Source organism: Podarcis tiliguerta, assembly GCF_965153285.1.
Source record: "Podarcis tiliguerta genome assembly, chromosome: 9".
Lineage (NCBI taxonomy): Eukaryota > Metazoa > Chordata > Lepidosauria > Squamata > Lacertidae > Podarcis > Podarcis tiliguerta.
In genome coordinates, this window is record NC_139542.1 from 46,423,948 (window position 1) to 46,437,895 (window position 13,948).

The window sequence follows — 13,948 nt, forward strand, 5'->3', positions numbered from 1 at the left end:
TCTTTAAAGGCATGTGAGGAAAAAAGAAAATCGGAAGGGGAAAAACCCTGACTGCTTGAGAAAATAATAGTGAATGAGCAAAATGGTTTGTGATTCTTTGGTAACATCAGAGGTAGAGCTGAAACTGAGTATTAGGTAAACAGAACAAAGAGATGCCTGCAGTGAAAATAAGCAGAACTCTGAGGAAGTTTTTATGGAAGAATATGAAAACAGCTGTTTAGAAGAGTCAAAGAGAAGGGAAGTTCAGGGAAGTTCTTTTATTACATCGCTAGTTCTGAGCCTTTAATAGGTAATAAGAAAAATAGGATAAATAAGAATATAGTTAACCTTCTTTCTATCCAATGGACTCTTTCCTAAAGGAGACTTGAACTGCATAGCTGGTGGAACTTCCAGAAATGGTGGCTTCATCTGGGACGTCCCACGGGGCAAAATGATAACCCGTTTTAATGAGGTAATGTGAGTTTGGTTTTAAGTTCTTATAACTGAGGTAATAGCAGGAAGATAAACAATGTTTCTGTGCGCTCTGGCACTCGTCAGAAGCGGTTTAGTCATGCTGGCCACATGACCCAGAAAGCTGTCTGTAGACAAATGCCGGCTCCCTTGGCCTGAAAGCGAGATGAGCGCCGCAACCCTATAGTCGCCTTTGACTGGACCTATCCTTCCAGGGGTCCTTTACCTTTACCTTATAGCTCCCACTAATGCTTGCTTAAGGAAATGTTCAGTTAGTATGTGTACCAGTAACCTGATCCTAAGAGCTATTAAACTTTAGCTGCAAAACTATAACAAAATTCTAGGCCAAAAGTGAAACTTTTGTGACTTATTTAGTCAATGATGAAAAATACCCCTCCTCCAGCAATTTGGTGGGGAACACTTTAGAATAAAAGTGTCCACTTACCATTTTAAAAAAATAAATAGAGCCAAACAATCTTGGGGAATGAACAGACAGTAGTAAAAGTCACAGTGGGGAAGGTTTCCCGGTTTCCCATCATGCACACCTTCCCCTGGGGATATTTCAGTCATCCTAAAAATGCTACTTTTTAGATAAAAATATTGTGTTTTCTGTGTATCCTCAGTTAAAAATTGAATTGTTGCAGATTCAAGCGGTGGTGGTCTTTTGGAGTCTTACTTAAACATTTCAATAAGGAGTAAGATCTATGCCTAAGGGCATATAGAAATAAGTCTTGGAGCCAGACTAGATGTGACACTAATTGTATGAATACAGTTTTTTTTATGTATCTAGCAGTCATAAAGTGGCTTGAGCAGCCTTGGATCATAGGGTTGAAGAGCTTATAAATGTGTTCCTGCCCTGGTGCCAGCAAAAATAATCTCTCACAAGCTGTTTTTTGTGTTTTAAGAGAACCTTCAATTGGCAGAAAGAGAAGTAGTTCAACTTCCCATCTCCCAAGACCTTTAAAACTCCTTCCTGGCTATTGTTTGCATAATGAAAACATGTGTTAATTGCATCCACACAATTCAAGTTGCATCTAGTTTCCTCATTGTCTGGAATTCAGAAAAGCACTAGAATTATGATTGTGCATCTAAATGTTTGCTCTTGGGTTACTATTTTAAAAGGTGGAATTTTAGAGTTTGCAAACTGTTGTTTACAATCTTTAAAGTTCAAAAGATACTCTTAACATGCTGTTGGGGAACTGATCAAGGTTGTATCTATTCATCTTCATTTGGCTATAACTCTCCAGTCTTCGCCTCAGTTCTTAAGACAGAAATTACTAGAATCCATTAGCTTTCTGTTTCATCCTCTTTCTTATCATGAAGAACGCAAAAATATTACCTAAAAGAGGCCACACCCTGTCATTACAAAATGCCTCATGGGAGCAGGGGTTATGTTTGCTTAAAGGCTGGTAGAAAATATTGATTACTCCTACTTGGAAAAGCGGGGGTGGGGAGTCATAAGAAAAGTATATAAATAAGAAAAAAAAGGGGTGAATTATTTCTTATTGATAGGCATTTTACATTTTTTGAAGCACGGAAAGAGTGGAATCTTCTGCATTGCATGGAGTCATAAAGATTCCAAAAGGATAGCAACCTGCAGTGGAGATGGATTCTGGTGAGTGCTATTTTGAAGACAACTCTATGAAAATATATGCGACAAATAGCAAAGCATTATTTGATTTGACTGCTACCTGGCAAATGTGAATTTGATCCTATCTGCTGATATGGAGGTGCATGCTCCAGAAATCTTGTAGTGTGATTTCAGTCACTTGTCACTATTTTTAAACAAAAATGTTGATTATTTCCAATCTCAGCACTGTAGTTTGCCAGTGCTAAGTTTGCTTTGATTGCAGCTATACAGTCTTTGAATGTGGTTCAGAAGGCAGTAGACTTCTCTCCAGTCTTAGTCCTGTGGAATCACACCATTGTGGCAGCAGCAGAGGCTTAACTCTGATCTTGGCACTTAGTCCTTAGATGGGACATATCATATCTCTGCGGATGATGTCATATGATGTAAGGTAACTGACAGGAGGGCTTTGCTTGCCCAACATGGCCTTGCATGCCAAAATTCAGAGGCCTTACAGCCTAATTAGGCCTGTAGGCTGTATGTTCTCCACTGATATATCACCACTGATATACATTGTGACGGTATTAATTGATTTGATTTTCTGGCAAAATGTAAATGGATAGCAGGCATTGTCATAAAGTTGCATGTCCCAACGAAGGACAAATATCTGATTTTTTAAAAATGTGGTTATAATGTGGAACTTTTCATAAAATCATAGTTCCCTGATGAACAGCCATACAGACCTAAAACATATTGTATCACTGTGGAGGATTATTAAATTTATATAATTTTAACTTAGCTTTTGGGCTAACCCCATTTGTTCTGTGTAGTTGCTGCTGTGACTCCCTTTCTGTGCTTCCATTTTTCACCAAAGTGCTATGACAAACAAATAAAACCATGTAAATACAAAATTATAAATCTCTGATTTCCACATTCAATTCATTCAGCATTATTCGGACCATTGATGGCAAAATTCTCCACAAGTACAAACATCCAGCTTCAGTTTTTGGCTGTGACTGGAGTCAGAACAACAAGTAAGTACTTTCATATAATTAACTTCATAGTGAATTATAAATGTTAGAATAAGCTTGTTTCAGAATTAATGTAGCTAGAATAATGTAATGGTTTTAGTGTTATCTAGCTCAGTAGGATCAAGTAAAAGGCAATATGTTCTGGATCAGGTCAGTTTAGAGCTGAGAATTTATATCCTTGAAAGACTTGGCAGTGTCAAATTCCAGTTTGATTCTGCCAGTTATTGTACTGTGGATGTGCTGTAAAGTAGTCATGCTGTCACTCACTTTTTATGGGGCATCTACAAAAAACCAATAGCAACATTCTCCTCTCACGTTTTCCCTGTCCAGCTGTTTTGTGTCCTGTCCCATGCACCCGAGTTCCAAAAAAAGACTTTTTAAAAAGTCGGTAAAATTGTTGCACATTTTCCTTGGGTATTGATGGTCTATTGTGATGCTATTCTGACCAGCTACGACATCTCTGTAGGCTGTAGCTCTTCCCTTGACTAGTCCACATATTTCCTTCTCTGATCTTTATCTTCTCTCTAGGAATCAGGTCCATCACTTCAACCTTCCCTTCTCAAATTGCGTTGTCTTTATATCCACTCCCAGTCCTGGCTGCTGTAAGGGGGCGGCACTTGATTTCTCTGGTTTTGTTGTTGTTGTTTAAAGAGATTCAACTAATTTGAAAACAGGATGACTGCTACAGTTAGATGTTTAAAATGAAAATGTAATAATGCAGGGCAGGTTTTCAAAATGTCTTGTTACATTTATGTGTGCCTTCTGTAGCTGATGACTGTACTATATTTTGCAGAGATATGATAGCCACTGGATGTGAAGATAAAAATGTCCGTGTCTATTACCTAGCAACTAGCTCTGATCAGCCACTGAAAGTATTCAGTGGGCATACTGCCAAAGTGTTTCATGTAAGATGGTCTCCTCTGAGGGAAGGGATCCTCTGCAGCGGTTCTGATGATGGGTGAGCATATTTGGCTGAAATTGTGATGGTGGGATTAGCAATGCAAAAAAAAAAAAAAAAATGGTTTTTATCCATAACACAACTTTTCCCACTTGCACTCTAGCTGCCATCCAGCCTGCTTCATTGTCCTTAGCTTACCGGTGTACCAAAGTACAGAATGCACTCCACAGTGCTGAGAGAGGGCACTTGAGAGCAACCGTGTCAAGACCCTGAGACCTCTCTGTGCCGCAGCATAATGACAAGGGTTGCCTGCTCTATCTACTGGAGGCTCCACCAGGGCATTCAGTAATCCATTGGATTCCATTAGCTTCCGAGCACAGATCTTCTTAATCTGCCCACCAGCCTGCAGGGTAGGATTAGAGCTGTAAATCCAAACTTCACAAGGAAATGATCTGACCCTTACAACAGGGTGACATCACCACTCATCTCCAGACCTCAACTCCCTCCATCTGGAGCAGAAACCCAATTGAGGGTGTGGCCTGCCATTTGTGTCGGACAACTTGAGACATCCCCATGGCCATCATGGAAACCCATGGAATCTCGAGTTTGAATGCTAGGGGCAGCCTCAGCATGGATATTCAATGGATATCAAAGTTCTCCTTCTGGACTCTGTCATGGCTGCAAAAAAGTTGAGGTGTACCTCTTAACTGTATGAAAATACAGGCTGGGAGAAAGCTGACCATCACTGAGGTCATTGCAGTAATTAGGCAGCAGTCTAGATTATCTGTGAGCAACTAGAAGAAAAGTAGAGAAATCAAAGTGGCAAACTGCACTTGCTGGATAAAACATATATCACTTTTTAAATGCATCATGTGTTGCCCATAGTGCAGTCTGCGTGAACAGTATTATAGTGGTAGCTTCTGATTGGTTGTGCTATGCATCGTTTGCTATAACAGTTCTGTATCTTAGTTCATCAGCCAAATTAGGCCTCTCCAGCAGTGCAATTATTTGTGTTTTCTAAAGTAAACAGTGCCCCTATCCTCACTGCTTTGGAATTCCATACACACTTTATAGTGTTTGACTCCTGTTAATATAAGAGGGACTTATTTTTTAGTTGATGTGCATAAGCTTGCAGTGTACAAATGCTGGTACCCTGGTCAAAAGAAAAAAGAGTAAAAAAAAGAAAGAGAAAAAGGTAAAAACCTGAAGAGGATGGGGAAGCTGAAAAAGGAAATACTGTGTTATGGAAAGCTTCACATGCAGTTGTGACAATGTTACATTTGTGTGTGGATGGCAGTAAAACATGACAGTCTGCTGCAATGCTCGTTCCACTGATGAGCATGGAGTAAATAAACTTCCTTCCTAGTAAATCAGGAATTATTCACTGTGGAGAATCACTGCATTAGGACAACTCTTTCACACAGGTCTCTTAAATTTTGTATATGTCATTAGTAAGGAAAAGTAAGTGTGAATGACTGTTATGGTGTTAGCAATTCTTGTAGATGTTCTTCTGGTGTTATCTGGATTTTTTTAAGAAAGGGTTTTGTCTAGAGATGTTCAAGCGCTGCAATGAAACTATTTCACTTCTTTCTTAACAGCACTGTTCGAATATGGGATTATACACAAGATGCTTGTATAAATGTTCTTAGTGGACATACAGCACCAGTACGGGGATTGCTGTGGAATACAGAAATACCTTACTTACTGATATCGGGCAGCTGGGATTATACAATCAAAGTGTGGGATACAAGAGAGGGAACCTGTCTGGACACAGTGTATGATCACGGTGCAGATGTCTATGGTAATATATTTTAATGTTTGACCTTAATACATTTTCAGTAGTTTTTGTATGCTAAAAAATTGTCGTTCAGTATTTTAAAGCAAATTTGTTACAATGTATTTTAGGATTAACATGCCATCCTAGTCGTCCCTTCACTATGGCCTCTTGTTCACGAGATTCTACTGTGAGGCTTTGGTCTTTAACACCTCTAATAAACCCTCTCCAGATAAATATATTGGCAGACAGATCGTGGGATGAGATTATCGGAAACACTGGTAAGTAAATATACACATATATGTGAGCTATAGATAGATGATAGATAGATAGATATAGATGCATGCTGACTAGGAATATACAAAGCTATCCCTTTATTTCCACATTTTCCACTCATCCTCTCGCATGTTCACAGAATGTTTTGTGGAGAGTCTTGGATATTCTTGCTTTTCAAGTCAATTTTTGCACATACAGGAGTCTTATGTACCTACTCACCCCCAGCTGAAATAGCAGTAATGGCAATTTATGTGCTTTACACCACCGGTTTGTTTCATGCAAGTATACTGTTTCTGTATTGGTCACAATTCTGGATGCAGCACAATTTCTGTGCCTTTTCTTGATGTACAAAAGCATAAAACAATTTGAAAAGTTGGATCTGCAACTACACGGACCATCCTGGAGACTGACAGCTACAGGCTGAAAATTACAGATTTGCTTGCTTACGTTCGTGCACATTAAACATTACCCATATATAGCTCTAGTTGTGTGTAGTTTCACATGATTGTGCATTGAGGTGTGCATCTCATTGAGCATCGTTTACTGACAAGCATCCCACATTCAGGGGCGAATGCTAATGTGCATTCAGCTTGTTATTTTATCCCTTTCCACCTGGCTTGTGGAAGCATTTGCCCAATGGATATGCCAGTTAGTTTCTCATCACATTGGAAGGTAAATAAGAGATAATGGAGCATTCAGGACCATTGCCCACACCAGCAGAACACCATATGCGGTAGTAATCACACTTGCTGAGTTTACTGTGGAATCCCTAGCTGCAATTCGCAGGGTGCCAGAGGCCAAGAACTAGACATGCAAATGTCCACCCATGAGTGGACTTCGGAGTATAGCCATATATCCTCCACATTGTCTTCTCTGTTTCTAACAAGGTGTATAAATATTTGTTTTTAATAGATCGTGCTGTTGAAGTAGGTGCTTCTCCCTTGCTATGTGGCAAAGTATCTAGGGATATTAAACAAGAAGTAGACAAATTGGCTGGTAATCCCCGAGGGAGAAAACTGAGGTGGTTTTCCGAGTGTTTATCAGTAAGTATTAAATAGTAAAAGATTGTGTGCATGTAAGATGTAGCTATAGAACTTTAGTCTCAATGGGTTAGATGCAAGGCTGCACTGTAAGCATAATAAACCTTTCACAAAATGGTATGTTTACTGTATTATATATTACCAAATGCATTTTTCACACATCTCATTTGTTACAAAAAATAATAAACTTGATTTGTCATTTGGCACATGGATCTCACGTCAGTTTAGGTGCACAATATAGCATAAATTATGACTACCCATGGGAGTTCTAACATCAGTGTTTTTAGTAGGGTTGGGTTGACAGGGTATGTAAGGTTAATAAATCTTATCACCATCAATGTTTATTGCTTATATATAGTATTTCTCAGATGGAAAGTACTTCAGAGTCTTCTACTCCCCTTAAAATTACCCAGTGTTCCCATTGTACAGATTGGAAACTACCAAGGCAACTGTGTGTTCATGGCCAGGTAGGGCTTGGCCAAGTAGAGACAGAATCCCACACTGAAGCGAGATTGGTTGGACGAAACAAGCTCACTGAGGCTACTGCAGCTGCTTCCACAATTTCCTTTAATATAAGAGTGAAGGATAAATACTTTTGAAGAAAACTGACAGCCCCTGAGTTCAGCTGTCATGCTTTTCCTCTCCTATTATAACGGAAGTAATTCTGTGGATCCATTGTCATGAAATGACTAGTGGTCTTAAATTTATACGATGATGCTGTGCTGTAAGTTAGTATGTGGTGTGTATTATACCAATTTAGTACATTTAAGAGATCTAACACCTGTGTGGTAACACCTCGCTTTCACCTGGATTCAATATTGGCTTGTTTAATTTTGAATTGACCTGTTTTTACTTTGCGCTGACTGGCAAACATAATCACTTTCATTGCAGGTTTAATTCTGATATGGCTTAAACAACATTGTGTTCCATTTTTTATTGTTCCAGCCCCCAGGAGGCAGTAAAAACTTATGGGATCTTGTTGCTGTAATAAAAGGCCAAGATGATAGCTTGCTTCCACAGAATTATTGCAAAGGAATAATGCACATGAAACATCTGGTTAGATTTAGAATGGTAAGTTAAATATGCTGGTTGATGCAATAGCTTTTGCTTCCTTTATTACAAAAGAAATAAGCTTTTGCTTATTTCATTTTGCTTCACAAGGCAAAATGATATTGTGGAAAAAGAAAATACATGCATTTCTTACTGTCTGTGGAATATGAACTTAAGAATAACCCCCTTGGGAACAAGGGTTGCCTACATTGTCACGTGAGGCACTTAATTTTCTCCTAACACTTGTGTTTCCTTGAGCCAGAGGATTGCTTTCGCCCAATGAGGTGCAGACTTGCCTGCTCGTTTTGTTTGTTTAGTCTATATTCCTTCTCATAAGAATGAGTGGTTATAAATGGCATGTGAACCCTCAGTTCAATCAAATTTACAACCAGATTTCAGAATATAACAACTCAGTTTCCTTGTCTGTTCTTCTCATTTGGTTGTAAAGAATATGTATGTAAAGGAGTGTTTTTTTACCAATAGGAATTTCGTAAAGGAATTTATTCTGACAGTTTCCATTGAGAAATTGTTATGGGTTTAACGAATACGAGATTAAGCGCAATAAAATATTTTACAACAGCGGATACTCCTTAACACAGAAGTCACTGACGTTGTTTGGGGAAAGAGGTTGCCCACTTTGCCCAGGCACATCCTCCTACCCTTTTGGCCTTACAGGTCACCAGAGCTGAAATATCTGTTGGGGAGATAAAGTGCAGCAGCATTTCTGCTCTGCTTTAACATCTCTTCATTTCTGCTCTGCTTTAACATGGAGATTGAGGCCGTACGTTTGGGCAATTTGTCAAGGCTTAACTCATGTTATAGGCAAAAACTTGATGGGATTCCCCCCCCCCCCCAATTTTCATCTTTTCAGTCCAAAGCCCAAGAACTTACTACTGTGAAGATGTCTAAGTTTGGAGGAGGAATTGGTGCACCTAGCAAGGAAGAAAGGCTAAAAGAAGCAGCAGAGATACATCTAAGACTTGGGCAAATTCAGAGATACTGTGAACTTATGGTGGAACTTGGACAGGTAAACACTACATTATGATATGATAAAAGAGTTCAGTGTACACTTGAGAGGGGAGGGGAGGTGGCATTTTCTCCCACTTCCCTGAGTTTCAGACCAGATGTGAGTATCACTCTGGAGCATATATATCAGGCATAGGAAGACATGGCCCTCCAGATGTTTTGGGAATACAACTCCCATCATCCCCAGCTAACAGGACCAGTGGTCAGGGATGATGGGGACTGTAGTCTCAAAACATCTGGAGGGCTGAGTTTGCCTATGCCTGATATATATTCCTTCCAACTCATTGGTTTATATATTTAATGGCACATGTGGACAAATGAAAGCACCCTGTGCGCTAGATATGCATGACAAAGGTTCAAATGCCTTCTGAAAGGTTGGGTTTTGTTCTGTGTTAATGTTGCTGTAGTTACTGCTGTGCATTTAAAATACCCCATTTGTGTGTTTAAGAAGCATTTTTTGTAGCTAGTATTGTTATTATTTGTACCTCATAATAACTATAACAGTGCTATTGCCATGGGACTAATGGTGCTGGATTTTATTTTTATTTTGTCAACCTTGCTGAAACTTTTAATAAACTGGCGTGTGTGTGTGTGAGAGAGAGAGAGCGCACACATGCCTCATTCCCACAACTAAGCATATTGCTTACATTAAATGAGGTCTATCATATTCATGGGACGCAGGTGGCGCTGTGGGTTAAACCACAGAGCCTAGGACTTGCTGATCAGAAGGTCGGCGGTTCAAATCCCTGCAACGGGGTGAGCTCCCGTTGCTCGGTCCCTGCTCCTGCCAACCTAGCAGTTTGAAAGCACATCAAAGTTCAAGTAGATAAATATGTACCACTCTGGTGGGAAGGTAAATGGTGTTTCCGTGCGCTGCTCTGGTTCACCAGAAGCGGCTTAGTCATGCTGGCCACATGACCCGGAAGCTGTATGCTGGTGGCTCCCTCGGCCAATAAAGCAAGATGAGTGTTGCAACCCCAGAGTCGGCCATGACTGGACCTAATTGTCAGGGGTCCCTTTACCTTTACCTTTATCATATTCATAGTTAGTATGCTGTTGATGTCTTCCATATAAATATAATACATTACAAGACAAATGCAGGATACCCAACCCACCCTGGGTTGCAAGTGAGAATTGGTGGGCAGCCAGGAAGGATTAAGAATCCTTTCCTATCTGATGATTATCTCCTGCAAATGTCCTCCCTTCTCTCTCCTGCATTACTGTTAACCAGAAAATGTATTTTGAGAAAGCTGTGTCTGAAAAAGTTACAGTACTTTCACCCTTTATGATCTCTGGAAAAAGTTACGTCAAAACGACTGTATTTTAAAACACGACTCTGTGAAGTAAACATACAATTCTTCAGTGATTCTATTGTGAAGGGTAACAAATGACGTACCGGCTTCTTAAGTGACCTCATTTTTTCAGATAGTACTCATTTTTAAATAGGAATAGAAAGGGCTAATTTGTTAAAGTTGTCCGTATAAAGGGAAGAGAATTTGAAATGGAAACTGTTTTTCAAAAACCGTTGAGTGATGCATGTTTCTTTTGTTGAGATGGAAATAATGACATATTCTGTGTTTTAGTGGGACAAAGCTCTCTCAGTTGCACCAGGGGTATCCATGAAATACTGGAAGAAATTAATGCAAAGGTAAGATGCGAATTCTAATTTAAGTCACCCTTTTGCATTATGAGCCATAGGCCTGAATCCAACACAGAGTTTGGCATGCTTAAGTCGACTGATTCTTGTAGGCTTAAGGAAACTTAATTCTGTGTTGGATTCAGGAGTGACTACAGCATCACATGCTGCCTCCCTTCAGAAATCCCCCCTCCCCCGTTCTTCTGGCATCTTTAACCACAATTAAGTTGATTACCAGTACTTTTCAACTTTGTTATAAAACTGGTGTTAGGGCTGAGCAATCAAATAAGTGGCCATATTTACAGAAATGATTCATAGTGGTAGAAACAAACCTATCTCTTCAAAATATCTCTTCAAACTCATGTCCTGCTTGCCATAGACATCTGTTTTTATTTGCAAACCCTGGTTAGGAAGGAATCTGCAATAGTCATGTAAAAGTTGTATCTGGTGATGCATTTTTCAATTAGTTATTTGAAACTATCCGTGTAAATGCTTGAGAGTGTAAGTTTTTGGAAATAGTGCTTTTGGGAAGAGTTTTGTGTCTCTCAGAAGGATATATATACCGTATTTTTCGCTCTATAAGACGCACCAGACCACAAGATGCACCTAGTTTTTGGAGGAGAAAAACAAGAAAAAAAAATATTCTGAATCTCAGAAGCCAGAACAGCAAGAGGGATCGCTGCACAGTAAAAGCAGCAATCCCTCTTGCTGTTCTGGCTTCTGTGATAGCTGTGCAGCCTGCATTCACCCATAGGACGCACACACATTTCCCCTTACTTTTTAGGAGGGAAAAAGTGAGTCTTATAGAGCAAAAAATATGGTAAATCTTGATGCCTCACTGATGTTCTTTGAATGGATCTGATACTAAACATAAATGAACTTAATAACGGCAGTGCTTTCAATTTTGATTAGGAGAGCTGACCAGTTAATTCAGGAAGAAAATGATGATGTTATTCCATACTGTATAGCAACTGGTGATGTGAAGAAACTTGTCACATTCTTTACTTCAAGAGGCCAGCTTAAAGAAGCTCTGCTTGTTGCACAGGTACCACTGTACACAATAGTAAATAACTCTTTTAAGATGTAATATAACTTTTGCTAAACTCTGATACCTGTTGTGTTGTTATCTAAATCAACAAGAAAAACAAACTGAGTAGAAAAATTGTTAGAACCATGAAATTATTAAATAAAAGGAAGGGATAGTAAAGCTCTAGATTTTCCTGCTTCTGCAAAGAATAAGAATTTCCATCCTGTTCCACAATTTACTTATATGCTGGTGACATTAAAGCTGGTGTTTATGATGCCTGCAATCCTGAGTTTTAAAAGCCTAGTAATGATAGACCTGTTTAGCCTACACTATTGTCAGAATCCTATACCTGTGGATTGGTACCAGTGCCAGGTATTTTGTGTAATGGTGGCACTAATAGAGCTAGGGAACGGTTTCAGTGTATTGGAATAAAAATCAAACAAACAGACCTATATTAGCTACGAAACAAAGCTTGGCAGCTTTTGCTAAGAATATCATTCTGTTGTGGATAATAGAAGCTTATACATCCTAATCAAAGTACTTGGAATTTTACTCTCCCACATTTACAACATAACAGGATAGCTCCCTGACTTGTAATAAATATTCTACCATCAGTTTGAGATGTACCAATATGGTTGTTCCAGATGGTAGCCGGGCTGTTTTCTCCTACTGTGATAGGACTGTTCCCATTTCACTGTTAAGCCCTTTTTACAAATAATATTACCAAGAAGACAATGGTTTATGTTGCTTTTGATTGACTTTTTTTTTTACTGATTTTAGTCAGCATGTGAAGGAAATATGCAAACATCCGAGTGTTTAGAATCAAATGGAACAGCGGATTTGGAAGGAAACAGCATGGAAGATTACACTGAGTGAGTCACTGAGTGGTTATTATTCATATGTTATCTTGTTGTTGTTTTGTTGGTCACAAAATTAATGTGGCATTTTTAATTGAGATTTGACAAATTTTTTTTACTGAATTTTGTAAGCTATTGATTTGCCATATCTTTGTTGTCCCTTCTGAGATGGGGGACACATTTACGATTAAATTATGACTGACATGGTATGTGAACCAGGGCACTATATTCCAATAACCAGTGTTTTTTTCCCCTTAAAAAGTGTTTAGGGGTACTCTCATTTTCCTACTCATATTGAAATACTGCCCCTCCATGAGGCCAAACTTCAACTGACAAAATGTTTAGGGGTATGCATCCCCCTGCGTCCCCCCAGAAAAAAGCACTGCCAATAACCAAAACTAATTTATGATTGGACTGCCTCATGCTGTGGTGGTGCTGACCAAACTTTCAGATAGTAAAGGAGAAGGATGCACTAACAACATCTGGTAGATTTAACTAGTTTTAATTATTTAATCCAAATTTTTCCTATTCTTGTTTTTTTCTAGACTCCTACACAAAGTCAGTAAAGAATTGTCTGAGTGGTATTTTCAGGATGGCTGTGCGGTGCTAGCTGCTTGCTGCCATTTAGCTGTTGAGAACATTGAGGTAAAAGTGTTTTCTGTTTACTCCATACCAAAATAGAAATGTGGAGAATAATTACACTTTGTTTTGTACATTTGCATACATTCTATTAAATTATTTAAAACAATCCTGTTAGGTATAAATAAACTTCTTTTTTTACATCATATTGATCCAATGGGCAGTGTGGAATCTTTAAGACACATAGGAAAGATGCATGGTCAGCAATAACGAAGGGAACAAATAATTGAAAGAATTTTTAAAAGCCATTCCTATTAGCCGGATTCTGTTGCCACATCACTTTAGGAGATTTTTATGCTGCTGAGAGTCTGCTTTGTGCTTCTGTCTTATCCAGCCCTGCTGTGTTACCATTGCTTTCTAGTTAACTTTTTACCATGGTCATTCCTTACAACATGCAATGCTACAAAGCAGGTGATGAAAATTCCTGCAAGCAGCAGCTGATAAAGTTGTGGGAATAACAGGCCTCAAAGCCTAACAACACTACTACTGTAGTGGAGAAAATCCCTTTTCGAGATATGTTTTTATGTACCAGCTATCTAGATATTAAAGCTGACCCCAAGATGCCGTGGATACTTGCTGACCATTTCAGGAAACGGTAATTCCCAAGGGAGTTCCTACAATTGTCCCTAAAATGTAGATAGTGTTGATAGTTAAGAAACATCAGCTCCTGGTGGATA

The 13,948-nt window shown here is 39.0% G+C and overlaps 1 protein-coding gene across 10 annotated transcripts in view; it reads left to right on the top strand.

The window, feature by feature from the left end:
• The window catches only part of WDR17 (WD repeat domain 17), a 51,885-nt gene that overhangs the window by 25,433 nt on the left and 12,504 nt on the right, over positions 1-13,948 (top strand). For all 10 annotated transcript variants that reach the window (XR_014515127.1, XR_014515128.1, XM_083457060.1 and 7 more), the window contains exons 9-21: positions 360-451; positions 1,983-2,065; positions 2,965-3,051; positions 3,842-4,006; positions 5,545-5,747; positions 5,852-6,001; positions 6,909-7,039; positions 7,982-8,107; positions 8,958-9,113; positions 10,696-10,760; positions 11,661-11,793; positions 12,556-12,647; positions 13,178-13,277. Coding sequence is in view for 8 of the 10 variants with exons in the window: in XM_083457060.1 (XP_083313186.1) it covers positions 360-451; positions 1,983-2,065; positions 2,965-3,051; positions 3,842-4,006; positions 5,545-5,747; positions 5,852-6,001; positions 6,909-7,039; positions 7,982-8,107; positions 8,958-9,113; positions 10,696-10,760; positions 11,661-11,793; positions 12,556-12,647; positions 13,178-13,277 (1,583 nt within the window). In the remaining 2 variants the exon portion in view is untranslated. The remainder of the gene's footprint in view (positions 1-359; positions 452-1,982; positions 2,066-2,964; positions 3,052-3,841; positions 4,007-5,544; positions 5,748-5,851; positions 6,002-6,908; positions 7,040-7,981; positions 8,108-8,957; positions 9,114-10,695; positions 10,761-11,660; positions 11,794-12,555; positions 12,648-13,177; positions 13,278-13,948) is intronic.